Source organism: Argiope bruennichi, chromosome 11, assembly GCF_947563725.1.
Source record: "Argiope bruennichi chromosome 11, qqArgBrue1.1, whole genome shotgun sequence".
Lineage (NCBI taxonomy): Eukaryota > Metazoa > Arthropoda > Arachnida > Araneae > Araneidae > Argiope > Argiope bruennichi.
The window spans coordinates 33260172-33279805 of NC_079161.1; the positions used below are offsets into that span (position 1 = coordinate 33260172).

The following is a 19634-nucleotide window of genomic DNA, read 5'->3' on the forward strand; positions in this document are numbered from 1 at the left end:
ATGAAATGGGATTATCCCTATTAAAAACAGTCCATGTACACAATAGACGGAACGTAAGTAAGCCGATTAAAATAACGCAGCTTTAATGTCAATCCATTTGCTGGAATTCATGGTCATCATCTATACGATGCATCTAAAAACAAATATAATCAATATTCTTGAAGAACCAGCTGGTCGCCAGTGGCGACTAGTAAATAATAAAGGAAACACAAAATACTTTAAAGAGCTGATTATTATTAATAAAATACACCATCAAAAAACTGAATGCTTTCATTTATCATACTTCACAATCAAAGAGCACATCTTCATCTCAAGTTTCGATTTATTGATCAAATACAAAAAAAGTCGCCCATGATATGTCTAACTGACATAATTTTAACTTGCTAAGTAAAAGAAATGTTCTGTAATGCAATTTTGAATAAGAAACTGCGCTTTTATTGAAAACGCAGCAATGCGAGATTGTTAAAAACATTCCCTTACTGCTTATAATAAAATGAATTTGTATTCCATTCACCCATTATCAATTGGGTTTTTGTTATCCGCCAATCAGATAGATCTCTTAGAAAATAAATATTAAATGTTATCAAAATAAACAAATGACTAAATTTTTAAAAATGCAACGCTCTTTTTTCCTACGATTTTCACTTAAGTTATTTCAACTAACTCACGTGCATACAAAGAAACGAATTTTGTATTTCCTCTGTCATACGAAAATAAACCCAATTACTAAAAATATGTGATATTTTTTGAGCGTGGATGGCAACATGCAATCAAATAAATGAACAGATTAAAAAATGCATTTAATATTTTTCTTAAATACGCATGGCAACCAGCATTAAAAAAAATTCTTTGTATTTGAATAGGTTTTATTTTGTATAATTTAAAGCATGTGATGAAATTATCATGTAAGACAAATAATAAAATTATGGTATAAAGGCCGTATAATTATTAAATTTAATTTTTGTTCGTAAATTATTGCGTTCATATTCAAAAGAACACACATTATTTTAAAAGTATGAGCATGATATCACCCTCCCTCCGACTCTGGGTCCAGACAGATCCAATAAATCAAAATGTATCAAAATGGGGAGGTGATGTTATGGCGATTAAAATGCGTTTCTTTAAGCATTTTTCATCTGCGAAAAAGTTAAATGTAGTGAAATGTTTTTCTTTCAATAATTTTAAGAAGAAATCTATTAAGATTGAAAGGAATTTGATGTGACCAAAAAACAGACACGACAAAAAGAAAAAAAGTATAATCTAATTTTTTTTTAAAAAGAGAGGATAAATTAAATTGATTAAATGTCAGACTTCAGGAAATCAAATTTTCAACGGCTATCGAATTTTTTTGTTCCAAATCCTGAAAATAACCAAAACCAATTCATGTATCTGTCAAATGCCAAGTAATTCTTATAACATATCAATACGAAATCGACAAGATAATTAATATATAGATTTTAACAAGCTAATTTATATTTGTAATAGAAATAGAAAGCGATAATACGGAAAGAAGTTAAAAAATAGAATTAAATTTAAAAAAAAAAATTAAATTTCAATTGATAAAAAATAATTAAAAACAAATAAGAGACAGCATATAAGTAGCTAGTCAGAAATCTCTAGAGTTGCACATGACACTAAAGAAATAAAAAATTAAAACTATTAGCAGATTCTAGAATCAATTAAAGAAAAATTTCTGAAGTATCAAACTAGGTGAAAAACAAGATACCAAACGATTTTTGGTTTGATTCAACAAATGGTCTAAAAACACAGATTTACTTAATCAAGTCGTCCGTTCGACCATTTACAATTGTATAAGGGGAAACTGAAACCAAAATCCTAACAAGAAATGGAGGCAATTCATGCATCATTGGAAGCGAAAACATGGGTAAGTTTTGCTTTTCAACTATAATATCAACACAATCTTTTTGCTCACACCTAATGACTTGGCCATCAAGAAAATTACTTTCCTGAAAAAATGTTCTTATTCTTGAAGAAGTTTATTTTATTTGGGCATTTTGACAACTGAAATGCCCAACCTGAGTACTAACGCGATACAGTTCCAACTCTTGACCATTGTATAATAATGCCCTTTGTCAGAAAACAATTCAATAGATTAGATAAGATAAGAAAATTCTGAAATCTCATTTAACCGATATTATAAATGCATAATGTCGAACCCTATTTCATATTTAAAGAATGCCTTGGTCCCTTGAGTTTAATTAATTAGATATGTTTTATTTTTTGAAGCATTCACTTAAGACCACGACTCAAATAGCACTAAGTATGAAATATTTGTTAATAAATGTCTGAAGTAAACTAATTCCTTTAAAGACATTTAATATCCATCAATGACTTAATTAAACGAAATTATAGTTTTAAATACTCCAATAATAACTGATTAAGATACATATTTATCTAGTAAAAATCACGGGACAAATGCCAAAGCATCTTTTATATCCTTTATGTTAGAGATTCTTACTGGCACCTCAGTTAAGGCAAAGCGCTTGGACAAGCAAATCTCTTAAATGTTCAACGGGAGTTTGGTCCATCGGAATGGCCTTCGGGAATGCCGCCGAAGCCCTCCTGCGGGCGGTATTGTCGACCGAAGCGAGGGGCGGAACGGTCGGCCCCGGTGACGCCCTCTCCCGGCCACGATGGGGCGTTCACCGTAGGGCTTTCTTCGCCGAACATCTGTACAATGCAGTTATTAGGCTTAAATAAGCAAATGTGTGAGGCACAGATCAACCTAGATGCTTTGTGTGAAGAACGTGCTTGGGATTGATTGTTGATTGTCTTGAGAAGGGATTTTCTGTGCTTCAAATGGTGAAAAATTAATTATTGAGATAAGTATGGCGTTTGTTATAAACGATAAACAACATACATGGGGAGCAGATTATTTGTTATTCGATGTATATCAATTACAGTGCATCAATTATTTTTTCAATTATGTGTTTTGATCTCAAAAGGGATTGCATAAAATGATTTTAGGGACATAGAAATTATGCAAAATAAGGATTTATGTGATTTTGCTGAATTAGTCATCAAAAAATAATTATGTAACCCTTCTTTAGCAGAATTTTTTTCCATTGAAACTGATAATATGATTGTATTTAGTTGCTTTTTCTTCGATAAACACCAATTATTGGTTTAATTGGATAATATTTTTTTGTATAAATATATAAAAGATTTAGTCAAAGGGTCTTTTTTTTTTTTTTTTTTTTTTTTCTTTTTCTTTTCCTTTTCCTTATGAAAAGGGACGCAAGTGTATGGAGGTCCCCCGAGGGTTCCACCCACACAACACTGAATGACTTTTGCCTCACAATGGAATTTTTTTTTTTTTTTTTTAATTTCCATTTGCAACTTTTAGGGTCGAAAAAAGAATCACGACTAAAAAATAAAGTACTTTAGTTGGGAATCAAATACAGATAAACATTTGGAAAATTTACTAAATTACAATTATTTGCAAAACTTCAATGCAATGACTCGAATATATATAACAACCTGAATTATTTTTACTTAATATTAACTAAAAAATTATACAAATAGAAAGAAAAATAAAAAAAAATCAAATAAATTAAGGTAAATTTAAAATTTTGATAATTTTAAGCATGCTTTTAAAACTGAATTTATAACTGATATGCATACTATACATAGGGTTGCCATTCAAAAATTAAAAAAAAATCCCTGTGTGTATGTAGATGCAATATAAGAGAAAAAGTGCGAGCAGCACCCATGTGTGAGTTATAATGAAATAACCATACACCATAGTTTTAATGAGTTAAAAAAGCAATATGGAATAAATTCGACCGTAGCACAAAGCCCGATGGCTACGATCTTTTATTCTTCCAATATTTAAAAATCGACATTTTTTTCAAACTTAAAAAAAAAAAAAAAAAAAAAAATGTGAAACTTAAAATTTCTTGTATTTTTGGGCTCTTATGGAAATTTCAAATTTCCTTATATTCTCCCAATTTTTTTAATGATTTTTAAATTTTCTGTATTTTTTCGTTGCCGAGGCAATTCTGTGTACATTAAAAAACAACAACAATATCAGATACTGTAAAAAAAAATTATTGATATTTCAAAATTTACTATCCACTAAACAAGCCTATCTAAAATAATAGTAATTAGATCTATATGGTATATTCATCGGTTAAGTTTTTCTGTTGTATTAAAAAAAAGAGGGAGGAACGATTCTGTTATCTTTATACTGACTTCACCGCATGACAAGCACACGAGTACAAAAATCATAAACATTTTTTTTTTTTTAAATCTTACAAGCTTTTATACTTGAGAATTATCCCCGCTATGTAAAATTAATTGAACAGTTTGAATTTTAGAGCCATATTTAAGGGTGGAGCACTTGTATACAGCCAATATCATTATTTCGTTTACGATAGCTTTTTAAAGATGAAAGGCAAGATTTAGTTTCCATAAACATGATTCTCGCGCAAAGAGTAATTTATATATATATATATATATATATATATATATATATATATATATATATATATATATATATATATATATATATATATATATATATATATATTTACCTCATCCCTTTAGGATGGAGAGAGAGATTAAATAATAAAAATAAATTGGACAAACCCCGATATTTATTCCATATATTTATTTTTACCAAGCTTACTTAATAGGGAGATTCATCTGTCAGTAAAGAAACAGTTAGACTATACCGAATTATTCATCTCGCAGTTTAACAGAAGTAAAACACGATCCAATCTACTCCATCCTGTCTCGAAAGAGCCGGACAAAGCGAACATGTGGCGGCAAGTTCAAAGAAACAAAAAAAGAAATTACGGATGCACGCGTGGAGTTCGCAGGGTCATGTAAACTCCAAACAAATGATTCCAAGTTCCGCGTGTTTCATAAACGGAAAGCAAAATACATAGAGCGAAAACGTTAGTTTGGAATCATGCAGAAAAAACATATCATGGGGGAAAAAGCGCCATTCATCTATAATACAAAAAAGTATTGCAAATTTAAAATGGACTTTTATATAACGTTATTAGATATTAACTATCTTCTGATTTACAGATAAGAGTTTTATTTAAAAATGGAGGAAAGTAAATGGCTTAGAATTTTGTAAATAACTAGAAACCCATAATTAAAAATAAATTCAATACAATAAAAAGTCTTAAAACAATCTCAACGAAAAAATTCAAATACATTCCAATGAAGTAGTGATTGTATGGTTTAGCTTGATCGATGAGAGCAATGCGCCAAGTTGAAGCTAAACTATTAAGCACATTTTTTTAAAGGTAGATTCCTAAGGGAACACTACCTATTGCAATAGTTCTCATGATAAGACTTCGTGAAAACTTCTTCGGTTCTTTACCGATCGTAGTCCCAAGAACACAAAACCACCCTTCGTTCAAATGTTTATATTATATGTTGTTGTTGTCGTGTCTATGCATACAGTGCTAGTGCAAAAGATTAGAGTCCTCCAAAAGCCTTGGTGACAAGATCTGCAAGTTCTGGAGCCCGATGGCTATGGTGGATTTCGATTGGGGGTGCTCCAAGTTGAAAGAGGGAACCGATAATGGCCTGGCAGTCAAAAACATGATCTGGTTTTAGTTGCGAATGGGGACAGTACTTGCAGGTGGGATAGGATTTTATATTGGTTTATATTATATGAGTAACGCATATAACGCTTTGCCCATGTTATCTTATGAACAGAACAACTACAGTAATTTTGTTTGGACCTAAACTGGCTTGGAATATGCCGTTAGAAATGTCTAAAAGACGAGGTAATAAATGCCCCATCTAGCTCAAAGGGGAGCTCAAATTGTTAGGGGAGAGGTCGAAATTTTGCTTTTTCTATAACTTCCTAAACATTGAAGATGGAAAAATAAATAAAATCAGCGCTTCGTTAAGACGGACAACTTTCGTATTTAAAGTTTTTCGATAACTGCAATATCTTAGAAGTTAGAAGCTGAAAAGTGATTTTCAAGCCCTAATATTGGCTGCTTCTAACATCAACCATTTATATTGCCAGATAGTAACTTGGACATAAAGGAATCCGCCTTTGCCATCTAGCTTGCCGAAAAGAATTTTCTTTTCTTTTTAATTTATTAGCAAATAAAAAAATAAAATAAAAATTTTAAATTTAATTGAAATTTTTTTTAAAAAAAATGTTATTTTAGGAATCAGTATAGCATACAAATTCACATATAAAATTAAGTACAGGAGCAGCATATTAGAAATATAATATAATTTCCTATTACAACTGTGCATTTCAGTGACAGTTCAGTTTAGGGATGTTCTCTTTCAATACAGCTGTTCTGAACCAGTTAAAAATTAATGATTCCGATGAAAAAGAAAGAAATGGACAAAGACTATGATATATTAAGAAAGAAATCTGAATATTTCTAGTCTCTTTGAGCTTCAAATAAGAGAGAGTGAGATGAAAAATTTATTCATCTTAATTAGAAATTACGGCTGAATAACAATATTTTTTGCAAAAAAATAATATGGTCATAATAAGAAAAATATATTAGAAAGGAAATAATTTGTCCACTAATTTTTTAAGGGGGAAAAAAAGGCACAAATATTCAGGGCGTTAAACAAATAATCTGTAAAAAATTTAACTTTTATTAATGTTATTATTATTATAATGTATCAAGTAAAAACTTCAGTTTCGCAAAATTCTTGGTTTTCTAATGGAATTCTGGAAAATACATTATATAGAGAAATGCAAAGATTTAGTGTCCATACAATCAGATAAAAAATATCAAAAAAGATTTTACAAAAATAAAATATGTAGTATAATACCCAGAAACAGATACCTAATCTTATAATAATCTACCTAATCTTAACTGACAGAATCATAAGCGTAAAAGCCATTTCTATCACAATCTGTGATTAGGTCTGTTTGTTATGAGTTCTATGTTTATGAAAAAAGATCAGATGAAGGGGAAATAGCGGAATAACTATTGCTGGTGAACCTGTTGCTGATTCGCTGTGCAGTTCTTCCTAATTGCACTGGTTAGAAATGAAAAATACATCCAATATCAATGCAAATACGACTATCAACAAATGATTGATAAAAGAAACGCTTTCGGCTGAATTTAATTACTGGACCTATTTGTTTTTTAACTCATTTTTAATGAAGGATCCGTTTATTGAGGTTAAATGAAACGCCCATCATTATATTATAAAAATATTATGTTGCAATGAATAAGATATGAAGATAAGACAGCAGAACCAATTTCGTTTAACCGGATATTCCCTCTGTTATCCGGTCAACAAGCCCTCCACTATAAGCATTCCCCATCCTTACTGAAGGAAAAAAAAAGAAAGAAAAAAAGCTTTATTAATATTATTTCCTCATCCAACAGACCCATTGTACGGTCCTTTTCCAGATCGCTTTCATTCCCCTTATCCCTACCCCTCCCAAAAGAGAACCGATCGAAATCAACATCACTCCCTCCCTCTCCTCCCTTTGCCCGCCAAAAGAGAAAACAGCGCTCTTCCCCCCTCTCACGAAATCCACCCCCACTTTCAGCAGAAGCGGCTCCCCCGTGTGTACGTGCGTTTGTGTCCGAGCTATAATTGCACATTCCTCGCATTCCTCGAACGTGGGGGGTGGAGTACGGCGGCGCACTGGATGGGGGTGGAAAACCATTTTTCGCCAAAAGTCGTCACTTTGTCTGCATCAGGTCTGAATGAAACGTTCTCTCTCCCCCTCTCCCTCGAAGGGTGTGTGACGTCCATCTAAAACCCCTTCAGGATGGGGGTGAGAAGAGAGGGGGATGGAATTGTACGATTTGGAGCAGACGATTTCCCAAAACCGAAACTATACGCGACAAAGGGGGTGTTTGACGGGAGAATGCATTTGGAGCAGGAAAGAGAAGGGAAAGGGCTATTACTCAAGCACACCATTCGAATTAGTAAGTCAACTTGCAACGTCTTCGGACTTGACATGAGGTGATAGTTCCAGCAGCAGAATTATTATTTAAAAATGCATTTTCTTCAATACTAAACGTCACCTTCAAATACATATATAAATAAGTACTTCAATAACCACTTATCATCATTATATAATTTGCATGGTATTGTGAATACATTATCAAATTTTGAACTAAATCTATCTAGGGGGTTGACTCTCTGTTGGTTCATACTTTTATAAACATGTAAACACGATAATTTTAAAAACATGAAAACTGGTATGTGATTTTGTGACTAAAATTACAGTTCTTTGAGAAATTTTGTTATGACTCGATATTACAGAAGCAGAAGTCCAAAATATTCGATGATCTGGTGGTTATGTAAAAACCGCATACCAGCAATTAATCGTCGAACATCGCATGCTAATATGCTCTTTCGTAACATTTATTCATCAATGGGACGCGGTTAATAATAGTCACGGATATTTATCAGAGAGTATGCAAGAAAGTTTTGTGAAAACCATTCCTTCTAGTCTTTCATTTTCTTATTCCAGATGTTAACCCTGTGTACTAAATTATATTTACCTATCGCTTTTGATTGTATTGAATAGCTTATAAGCCAGTTAACAGCTACGCTACCCGAGCAATTGCTTTTGTATCGTGGTCATGTTACTGGACTGCGAACCACAAGGTCCCAGGTTTTATCCTCGCCGCATCTCAAACCGCCACAGAGTCTTGTAGTTATTTAGCTCAATTGTATTCGAACCGCCAAACTTTTTGTGAGTGGATTTCGTTTAAAATGTAAATAGAAATAAACAAATTCGATCGTTCCATATTTCAGCCATCTCGCTCAAAGCATTTATGAGTTAACATGTTCACAGACACATACAGACATAATGCCAAAGATGTGTTTTTCGGTCTCGGGGTGGGGATTCGTCAATATCTCGAGTTAGAATTTTCAAATGATTACAATAGTTTTCTCTTTGTGGTATATTACTTTTTCATAAAACATGAAAATTATATTGATTTTGAAAAAAAAAAATTATGGCAATATATCTCCTGATGATGACGAGTCCGCGTTACCACGGAAAGGGGGTGCAGTAGCTTCTGAGGGTAAATACCCCTGAGTACCCGAGGGCAGAAGTCTGACTTCTAGCTCATATGTAGACGAAACTCACACACATTCGCTTGCACAACCCCTTTTTACGGGGGCGCACATTCACACACCTCACAGATAGAACACAGATGAAGAACAACCATGCCCGAGCCGTTATTCGAACCCGGGACGCGCAGATCACGGGGAAGATGCGCTAACCTTATGCCAGGACGCCGGCAATATATCTCCTAGTGAAAAAATAAAAATCGAAGGAAAAACAACAAAGTAAAGACACGCCTGCAATGAAATTAGAATGTCTGCTAGAAAAAATGATATTTGAATGTAATTTATGTAAAATAATTTTAAGGACTCTCGATTTCCTCCTAATTTGGCTTTTCGCCTAATCAATGAAGAAGTAAAACTTCGGCGGATAAGCTTAGAAATTATTAAAAGTATTAAATAAAAAAATTTCTGTATTAAATTTTAAAATTCGGGCTTCGTGTTGCATTATGACTAACTACATGTGTGCCAAATATCACAGCTGGAAAGACGACAGATTTCTCTGGGCATCGCGCACGCACACACGCGCACTCACACTTTAAAAGTACAGAAGAAGAAAATGACCTAATAGGAATGCATCATCATTAACGGTATTCCTGTTAGATCATTTTCATCTTCTGTAATAATACCGTTAATGGCCTAACAGGAATGCTGTTACATTAGTAGACGAAATAGCATTGTACCAAAAATAATTCTATAATTTATCATTATGAAAACATGTACTCCTATGGATTCTAATTGAAATTGCTAGAGCCAAGATTTTACAAGATACAACCATACAATTTTATATCCAGCATAGATGCAGTTACTTTTCTCGTAACAACTGCAAACACAATAATATATATATATTTTTTTTTAATAACACGAGTCTAAGTAAACTGTAAATGGCAAAGCTAAATATCCATAATGAATGGGATTCACCCGTCATACAAGTATACATTCTAACAGACTTTCTAAGCTATATAATGTCGATATAAAAATTCGATCATTTTCCCACCACCTAAAGGGGAGGGGGGGTCGCTATTGGGTAAAACCAATTCATTTAACTATAATTTCAGCAATCATGAACAGTGACCCCTTGGGGATGGGAGAAGAGGATAAGCGTCAAAAAGTATTGAACAATTATTGTAATAACAGGGAAGGCGTGCCCCCCTAACCGGAAGCAGAAATAAAAGGATTAATACCGGTGTCGGGGAGATGTAAAAGGCGGTTAATGGAAAATATTAGCAGGGCTAAAGAATCGAAGGGAAAAAATCGCACACAATAAAAGGGTAAAATAGGATTGGATTTTTGTCTAAAAAATAACCAAGATACCTATGAAGCAGTATTAACTTCCTCACAATGTTTATTAAAATATCACACACGGTTGTTTTCAAGTAAATCTTTTTAGGTATCTATTTAATAATCAATGTCTAATTCATATATATTTCGCGACCATCATTAGTGGTTCAGAAAGGGCAAATGGCGCCAAATGCATGCCACTTTTTCGCCACCTCAAAATATGTTACTTAGTGACAAATTCAATATATGTTTTCTCATAGATCCTTTCCCAAAAAACTGTTGCTCAAGAATTATCTGTAGTTTGCCAATTCTCTTAAACGCTATAGCATAAGAACACCTCCGAAAAAGTTTTCCAATGTACATGGGGGGGGGCATAACAGATTGCCTTCCTGCAATGCTTTCAGAGAAAATTGTCTAATACTTATGCCTCAAGTTTAGTAAACCCATGAGAGCAACCCAATCTTAAACAACACTTCGGTTTACCGATATTTGAATATTACTCAATATTGACATTTGATGGTCAAGAAAAAAGTCAGAGGATTGAATCATAAGTGACTAATCCGAACCGCACTGAAACACACAGAAAAATCTGAATGACAGGAAAGCCGCAACATCATTGGGGCAAATTATGGGTTCTAAAGCAGTGTTCACAAGAGTGTAACCAATTGCCTGCAATAGAAGGTCACACCACCTCAGAAAGATCACGTGACCCCAAGGAGGCAATGGCAAATAGTTGCCGCAATAAGAGTAAATAGGCAACAGTTGACCTCGTGCGAACGCTGCTAAAAGCTCTGTTCCGACGGCCCGTGCGCGTCTTGAGACAGTCACATTTTGCCCTCATTCCATTCTCTAGTGGTTTCCCGGGCTTCATTTTACGGAAAATTTGCGGAAGCTCCTGATAGACGTCCACAGGCGGGGATAGCCTTGTAAAGAGTAAGATGGCAGATTTACGATCATATTCGTAAAGGAACGGGGTTTAAGGGCCATCGCCGATCATTGTACAATACCTCTCGGAGGAGGAGCGCCCTGTCATCGGTAAGGGATAGCCGATCCCACACCCTTTCTTTATTCAACAAGAAAGCGAGAACAAACCAGCTTCTCATCCCTATATCTGATATGACCCTCCGTGAGGGGATATACGTTTTATTTCACAGATACCTTCCTCTGGTTCGTATGTCTCAACCAAGAGTGCCTTAACATACTAAATCCACTAGAAAGCCGAAATTTGAATATAATCGTTTTTTACTCACCGTACATCTTGCCCTCGTCCGAAAGGATGATCTTTCTTCTGCCACATGGTGGGTATATAGCGAGGGCCTCCTGGAAGCTCTGCTCAATATCGGGGCTCCAGACACCCTCTGCATCTGAAGACGACAGGTCATTCTTGCCCCCTCCGCTAGAGTCTTTGGAGTCGCTGTCCTCGGACCCGTTCAGGTCCGGGGGTGGGGCCACGGGGAGAGGGCCCGTGGTGGGCACCGCAGAGATCCACGGGGAGCTAATCTTGGCAGCGGGTGGGGCCTGCAAGAAAAAGTAGAACTTAGTTAAATCTTTCTTTTAAAGAAATACTAGTACTACTCTATAAAGCATTTTGTATATCATTCAGTAATTAAAATAAACAAGAAATCTCCCTAAAATTATATCGCAAACTCTTTTGTAAACTTGTACGCCAGATATTTAGACCTAAAAATGCTGAATTTCGGGCATATTAACTTCGAAACATGGGAATACACATCCCTAACCATATTTTTGAAATTTCAACAGATTTCTTAAATTAATTATAAACTTTGAATGTAACTGGTGTGTAATAGATACGAAATATTAACTCTCAGCGCGAATTTAACATTTTTATTGAGTCTATCATGTGATCTTTGGCGATTAATCCCTGACATGCATTAATAGCATCTGAAAATCGATTTTTTTTTCAATCGATTGAAATAAAGATTTGACACAAAAGTATACTTGTAGTCACAAAATTCCGAGCTTAATTTGATAAATTTAAGTCACTGCGTTTTTGAATTATAGCGTTCGCATGTTTCTGAAAGTACAAACCGACTAACAGTCAACATGTTGTTTGTTTTAAACTTTGACAGATGTATCTCTACACTATAGATGTTACATCTATGTACCGAATTCTACTGATCGCTCTCTTATTTTTGTAGGCAATCGTGTTAAATTGATATACGAACAGCCGAGTGGATTTTACTGAAAATTTGATTGATAGCAGCAAATTGATATAAAGACCCATGTTATCTTTTCACAAACAAACAGACAGGCATTTTCCAAATATGTGTTTTTCTAACTCAAGGGGTTTTAAAACGTGGAGATGCGTCAAAATCTCTAGTTCGAATTTTTTTTAACGATTACAATGCTTTCTCTATACTATGTATACGAGAAAGTAGAAATAATTCAACAGCCACTGATTATCGGATCCCAAAAAATATGTTTTTTCTTATTTTTTCTTCAGAAACTATTCTGCAATATGTCATAATTTAACCTATAAAAACAAATATCGAGATATCATACGTTTTAAAATGAAGTCAAAGAAAGATATGATTTCCTGACTTCACAAATCTCTAAAAATGGAGAGCTGTAAAATCTAGAATTCCGACTTGCCGACCGCAAGCATCTCTGGATAACTACTTCACGCAACAATGCAATCTACCATAACAAATAAACTCAATATATTTCAAAAAGGGAACAACAACACACACACAGAGAGGGCAAAAAAAAGGGGGGGAAGAGAACGAAAGCACAAGCGGATCTAATTAAAATTTTCCTAACCGCGATCGGTATAGACAAGCTAAATTCCTCGCAGTTATTAGACGCCGTTTATTTAATTATTGAGCGAGCCATTCACTAAACTTTTCCGATTAAAAAAATAATAATGAGCAACGGAAGGCGGGTTTCGCTTGTCGTTTCTAATTTTCACCGCAATCAGTCGCCCTCAACCGGTTGGGGGTTGCGCATCCGATAATTCGCGAATAATCGTTAGCGATACTCAAAGCATAATTGCGAGAGGGAATTATGCTTTAGTCGAACCTTTAAAACTGACTGTGAGAATTTTTTTCCCCTTTCTTTCCAGCAATTCTTAAAACATATTTGATCAGTAGGTCTATTCTAAGTGTATGAAGTCGAGTAACGCACTTCATAGATGCGTCTTTCTTAATAAAATGAACACAAAAGGTTTTATCTGCAATTCAATTTCAAATAAAACAGTACAAAGGGCACATTAATTCATCAAGGGATAAAATTAATAGGGTCTTCAAAAAGAATTATAGCATTTCCTGCAAATAGAATCGAACAATTAAAAGAAAGGTTATCATCTTAACTTCAAATGTTATAGTAAATCAATGTGGAAAGAGAAAAAACAACGAAATCATGAGATGCAAAATAAATAATTTAAAACAAAAGAGTATAATTCACCAAAGTAAATCAAAAACGGAAATATATAGGAGATAAATAATAAATAAATGTATATCATAAAGGAGAAAGAACATTATGAAGGCATACTACTTTTTCCGCACGGGCGAAGATCAGGTGTTTACGATGTATCAAGTAACGAGAGTTAGGCGTGTTTCTGTGTTTTATCAAATATTAATTATTTAGACATTAACGACATTATTTAATAACCTTTGACTCACCTTTCTGGTTTCTTAACAAAGCTTTAAAAAATATTAGTCACGTTCATCTTAATCATGTTAAAAAATAATTGCAACGTTAATTTTTTATAGGGATAATTTCTGATAAAATCTGCGTTTATAATTCTGCATTAAGTTATTGTACGATATTTCCACGATGCTATTCGATACATTCCAGACGCTGTACAATATAATTAAGATATCAAAACAATACTATATTGATTATTTTATGCAAAAGGGATTTGTACTGCTACAGTATGAAGTCGGTGAGTCATTATTACGTTCATTTTAACCCTCCGGTTGCTTATCCCGCAATTTCCGCGGGTTGGCAATCAGTCCATTCTCTATTGCATCCCGCGTTTTCGTGTGTTTATTTTTACGTTTACAGATTTTTATATTATCATTAACATTTAGTATCAGTTCACTTTGCTTGATAAATAATAATAAATTGAACTTATATGCTAACATCTAAATAGCAAATAGTACAAATTTTTTTTAAAAATAATGCAGTCAGAGGATTAAAGCATATGATATGTTTTAATTCTTCAAGAATTACACTAGAGAACCCAGAGTCTGCATATCAACTGTATTGGTTAGCAAAGACTGTAGATAAAATGTGAAGAAATTTACTAAGCAATCTTACTGGTCAATCAATTATCCTTAAAACTTTTACAATGAGAATTTTGAATGTGAATTTATCATCTAAAAGATTCAAATCAACTTTTATTCCTTAAGAATAAAATAAATTTTAATATGAAAATAATATAAATACTATAAAAAAATTTGACCACTCATATGAATTTTATAAAAAAATGACAAAAAAAACAAACTATATATACAATCCCAGAATAATATATCTTTTTATACCTTTTTTTTTTTTTTTTTTAAAGACAATGAATACATATTCCATACAAATAATGAATACATATACAGAATTCTGGGTCCATATGGACCACAATGATTCGTGAATTTTTCATCTAATCGATGATGGCCCTTAATCACTGATACATTAGGACACGGATTTACTAACACCACAATGTTAGACTATAAGTCAGCAGATTTGTATGATTCCACAGATTTTAAAAATTACCTTTTGGCCATTTTTTACATATTTCTCTGTTCTAAAAGAATATCTCCCATCACTTCTTTTCCTCTCAATTTTTAGTAACATACAAATTTACAATTACAATCATGTTTCTCATTAAGTTTTGTTGAAGTAACTCGATACTCTTTTATTTCCGAACAGAGTAATGTAACTTTGTTTTTAGATAAATAAAGCAATAATTTTTTTTTTTTTTTAATAGAGCACAATTCATAACCATTACTTGTTGAAGTTTTGGTAACAGCACTGTTCGCTGAAACATTAGTCTAACAAAAAGGAGTCAAAAACCTTCATAAGAATGGATAGTAGTGGATTATGAATTCAACAGAAGTAGTTTAAAAAAGAAATGTTTATTTCAGATTATCACAGCTAGGGATTGCAATACCGGTATGCAGGGATACCGAATACCGGTATTTTGAGCCATTTGTACAATTTTGTAATACCGGTATTCACAAGTCTAAATACCGGTTTCTCGGTATTTACTAAAAAATTTTTAAATTGTCTCCACTATATGTTCCGGGATCGCAAACATAGCAAAATAGTATACGTTTTTGTTTTTATGTCTCCCTAACGGGCAAAATTTAGCTAAGTAATGGCTTAATTAATTGCTTAGTGAAACATGGATTATCCCCTATTGTATCCGTAAAAACTAATGGAGCAACAGTTATGAAAAAAGCTGGAAAGTTGATTGGTGCAAATCAGCAATTGTGCTATGCTCATGGAATTCAATTATTGGGAGTAATAGATGTATTATACCAAAAAAAAAAACTAAACAGAAGCTAATCCAAATGCTGTGGATATAGAAACTTCGGATTCCGACATTGAAAAGAGTGAGTGTGATATTGACAATGAAGATAATGACAATGTAATTATTGAAGAAGATATTGCTAATGAGGAAGAAATATTAACCCATCAAGAATTGATTCCTATAATTTATAAAGTTCGAAAATTTGTTAAGATATTTAAACGTTCCCTTACAAAAAATGCCATATTACAAAAATATATACTAACTGAAAATAAAACAGAATATATGTTAATATTAGATTCTAAGACACGTTGGAACAGTTTACTCCTAATGATGGAACGATTTTTGAAATTTAGAAATCCAATCAAAAAAGCAATAATCGACTTAAACCTGTAAAATAATTTTTCAGCAAGTGAATTCGACTTAATATCCAGAACTATATCAGCTCTACTTCCAATAAAACTGAATATAGAGGCATTATGTCGGAGAGATTTTAATTCATTAACAGCTAATGCAACAATAAATTTCATGTTGCAGTCATGAAAAGAACAGCACACATCACTATCTGAAGAATTATATATTGCATTGAAAAATCGCACAGAAGAAAGGCATACCGAAATAGAAAACGTCTTATGGTATTTACATAATTATATTGATTTTAAAAATAAAAATGAAAAAGAAGAAAAGAAAAGAATCAATTCAAATCTGATTAAGTTTATAGTAAACTTTTAAAAAAATTTTTACCCACAAATCTATCCACATTCAGAAGAATTCGGTTCAGTTACCGAAGATTATGATGACACTACTGTCGATAGTGAAAAGGAATTGTCTCTTGAACAAAAATTAGAATTAGCGATAAATAAAAAAAAAATCAACGGACAAAAATACAATACAGAAATTAGCTATACCCAAAACCATTCGACGAGAAATTGATTTATTTGAAGATGAGGGATTTAGAGGTAAACATTTGGAAAAAGTATATCGCACATTGCTAACAGTATCACTAACTAGCGTAGATGCCGAAAGAGCGTTTTCGGTAATTTTTACACAAAATTACTTTTCAGGCTTGATGACAGTACAATTGATGCATTATGTTTTTTTAAGATCATATTTCAAAAATTTGTAATAGTACCACAGACTGAGTAGTGATATTTACACTTTTTTTGTGAAAAATAAGCAAGTTGTTCCTTTACTTTTTTGTGATTCTTTATATACTGTTGTAATTTATAATTACATTATTATTTTGTGCGATATTTACACTCTCTTTTAAAACTGGCAAATATAACAAAGAAACCCTTGTGTTTTCTTCCTTTTTCTAAAATTTCTAATACCGGTATTAAAACCGGTATCCCGGTATTAAGATCTAAAAAATACCGAATACCGGTATTGAAATTTTGGTCCGGTATTGCAATCCCTAGTCACAGCATACTTAAGAATAAATATTCATTTTTTTTCCCCCAATATAAAATGTAAGCCAGATTATATGTATACTAACCATAACACAAGATCGCACACTGACCTTAACAAAGCCAATTCGCGCTTAGATCAGGGATTCTATTATTTTCAAACATTACGACCCGCTTTAATCTCAGTGTAAGAAATTTTTTTCCCCAGAGACGAAATACTTAAATTTTAAAATTCCGTGAGATATTTAATGGGGCAGAAAATAAATTTTTATAAAAAAAAATATAATAAATAATAAAATGAAATCTACGATCGCAGATTTTAAGTTATCATGTGAGAACATTATCATTTTTAAGTCATTATTTGTCTTAATTAATGAAAGTCATTAACCAGTTTAAACAGGTTTGAAACAATCACGATACTTCTCTCTCTATATATATGATAATTTTTTATGATAATTTTTTAAACTTTTATTTTCAATTTTTCCAGCTGGCAAACAAAGTTTTGGAGGTCGACCGATTTTGAGACGAAATAACAACTATGATGTCATAGTTCTACGTCAACCTTTTAAAAACGCATCTGCTGTCAAAGAAGCATACATAATAATAATAATGCAATACTGGTAAAAGCAGGTAAAAAAATATATGCGATTAAAAGATGATGATGGAAATTGCCATTTATGTTACATTCACTGCCTACGCGATTTCGAGCATTAAAACTCCCTAACCAAAACAACATAATGTTCTCACATAATAAAATTTTTTTTAAAAATTTATATTATGATTTCATATTGTTTTTAAATTCACAATACATTTTTACAAACTGTGAAAAGATACATGTACATTTAAAATATTGCTGCTACCCAACAGGGGTAGCGATCCATAGCTTAAGAGCCCCTACTGTTAGAGGGCATGCGCAGATAAGTTTTTCACGTGACCGAGACATCACGTGAATAAGTTCTAATAAACTTTCTTTCTTTACTTCTTTTGATCTTCTTCCTTTAGTTTAAACCCATTTTTTTCACGTGCCAAAAGCATAAGAAAGAAAAAAAAAAAAAAAAGAGAGTGATAAGACGAGCGAGTTCTCGCCTACATTCAAGTGTCAATGCTTTTTGCGTGGGTGTACGGTTTCACGGAAAAATCCGTTAAGTTTTTATGCATCACATTTTTTTAAACACAGTAACAGATGTTTATTAAATATCTGTGCATTTCCAAAATGTAATTTATAAGGACTTTCAATAAAATCGTAATTATCTTTATTAGAAATTCTCAAGCTGTGCATATGTCTCTCCCAGAAGTTGCAAAAATGTGATGCGGGCTTAAAATCTTCACCGTTAAGCCAAACATTTTAAATACTATTTTTAAATAATATTTAATTATGAATTTTTCTCCCTTCACAAAAGTGCCAATTTGTTTCATAAAACCTCTTTCGAAAAGAATATGAGCTAAGGAAAAATGCGCCGAAGATCGCAATATATTCAGTTTCTAAAAAGTGGGTAGCAATGTTTAAAAGTTGAAAATCTCAGTTCTAGATCATTTATATTTAGCATCAGTCTAATTTGTGTCTGTTTCACATTTAATTTTACATTTGTTTCATATGCTGCTGCTATATAATTTGCTATATCAACTGCTATATAGTTTGTCTTTCATTCTTCTTAAGCTTGTTCCATTTGAGCTGAATTTCCCCAACCCCCAAAAGCGCTACATTAATAAGGTACCAGAAATCACTATGCAGTCCATATAACTTATTTGCATTTAGAAAATAATGCACATATAATGTTTGATGAAAAAGGATTTTTTTCTGACGTCAGAATACTAGTTAATTAATACAATTAATAAACATTTAATGCCAGAACTTCGGACTACGCAGAAAATGTGCTACCGTTATTGCAAGAAATTTGACAAGAAACAATAGATAGACTGAATTTTTTTTTTTAATTAAAAAAGTATTGTAACATTGGTTATTTTCAATCAATTGTGTTTCCTTATGAAAAATCAAAATTAAATTCAATCCGAAATCATTTTAATTCAGAACGATATAAATGTTTAAAATTCAATTTAGCAATATATTTTATTTGCAGAGTCAGTATCTGCTTAAAGGGATAAGGCCATAAACCAGCATCTAATATTAATATATTTTAATAATTACTATACAAATTGGAAATATAATTTGGCATTCTTTTCAATTTTATTTTAGAGACGAATCCGAGATACTCCTACGTCAGTCGTCGAGTTGATATAATTTGTCCATTTCTTTATCCCGGTCTTGTCAACAATATCATAAATAAAATATTCCTACGATAATTAAAATTTAATGCATTATAAAATTTCGGAGTTGATATAGTACATATATTGTATTATAATTTCACATGACCAATATCAAATGCGTATATTAAACT

The 19634-nt window shown here is 32.5% G+C and overlaps 1 protein-coding gene across 6 annotated transcripts in view; it reads right to left on the minus strand.

The window, feature by feature from the left end:
* The window catches only part of LOC129957005 (transcriptional enhancer factor TEF-1-like), a 32597-nt gene extending 20866 nt beyond the window's left edge, over positions 1-11731 (minus strand). For all 6 annotated transcript variants that reach the window (XM_056069109.1, XM_056069108.1, XM_056069110.1 and 3 more), the window contains exon 1: positions 11598-11731. In XM_056069109.1, the coding sequence (XP_055925084.1) occupies positions 11598-11604 (7 nt within the window). In that variant the 5' untranslated portion in view covers positions 11605-11731. The remainder of the gene's footprint in view (positions 1-11597) is intronic.
* Between the last annotated feature and the right edge of the window lie 7903 nt (positions 11732-19634).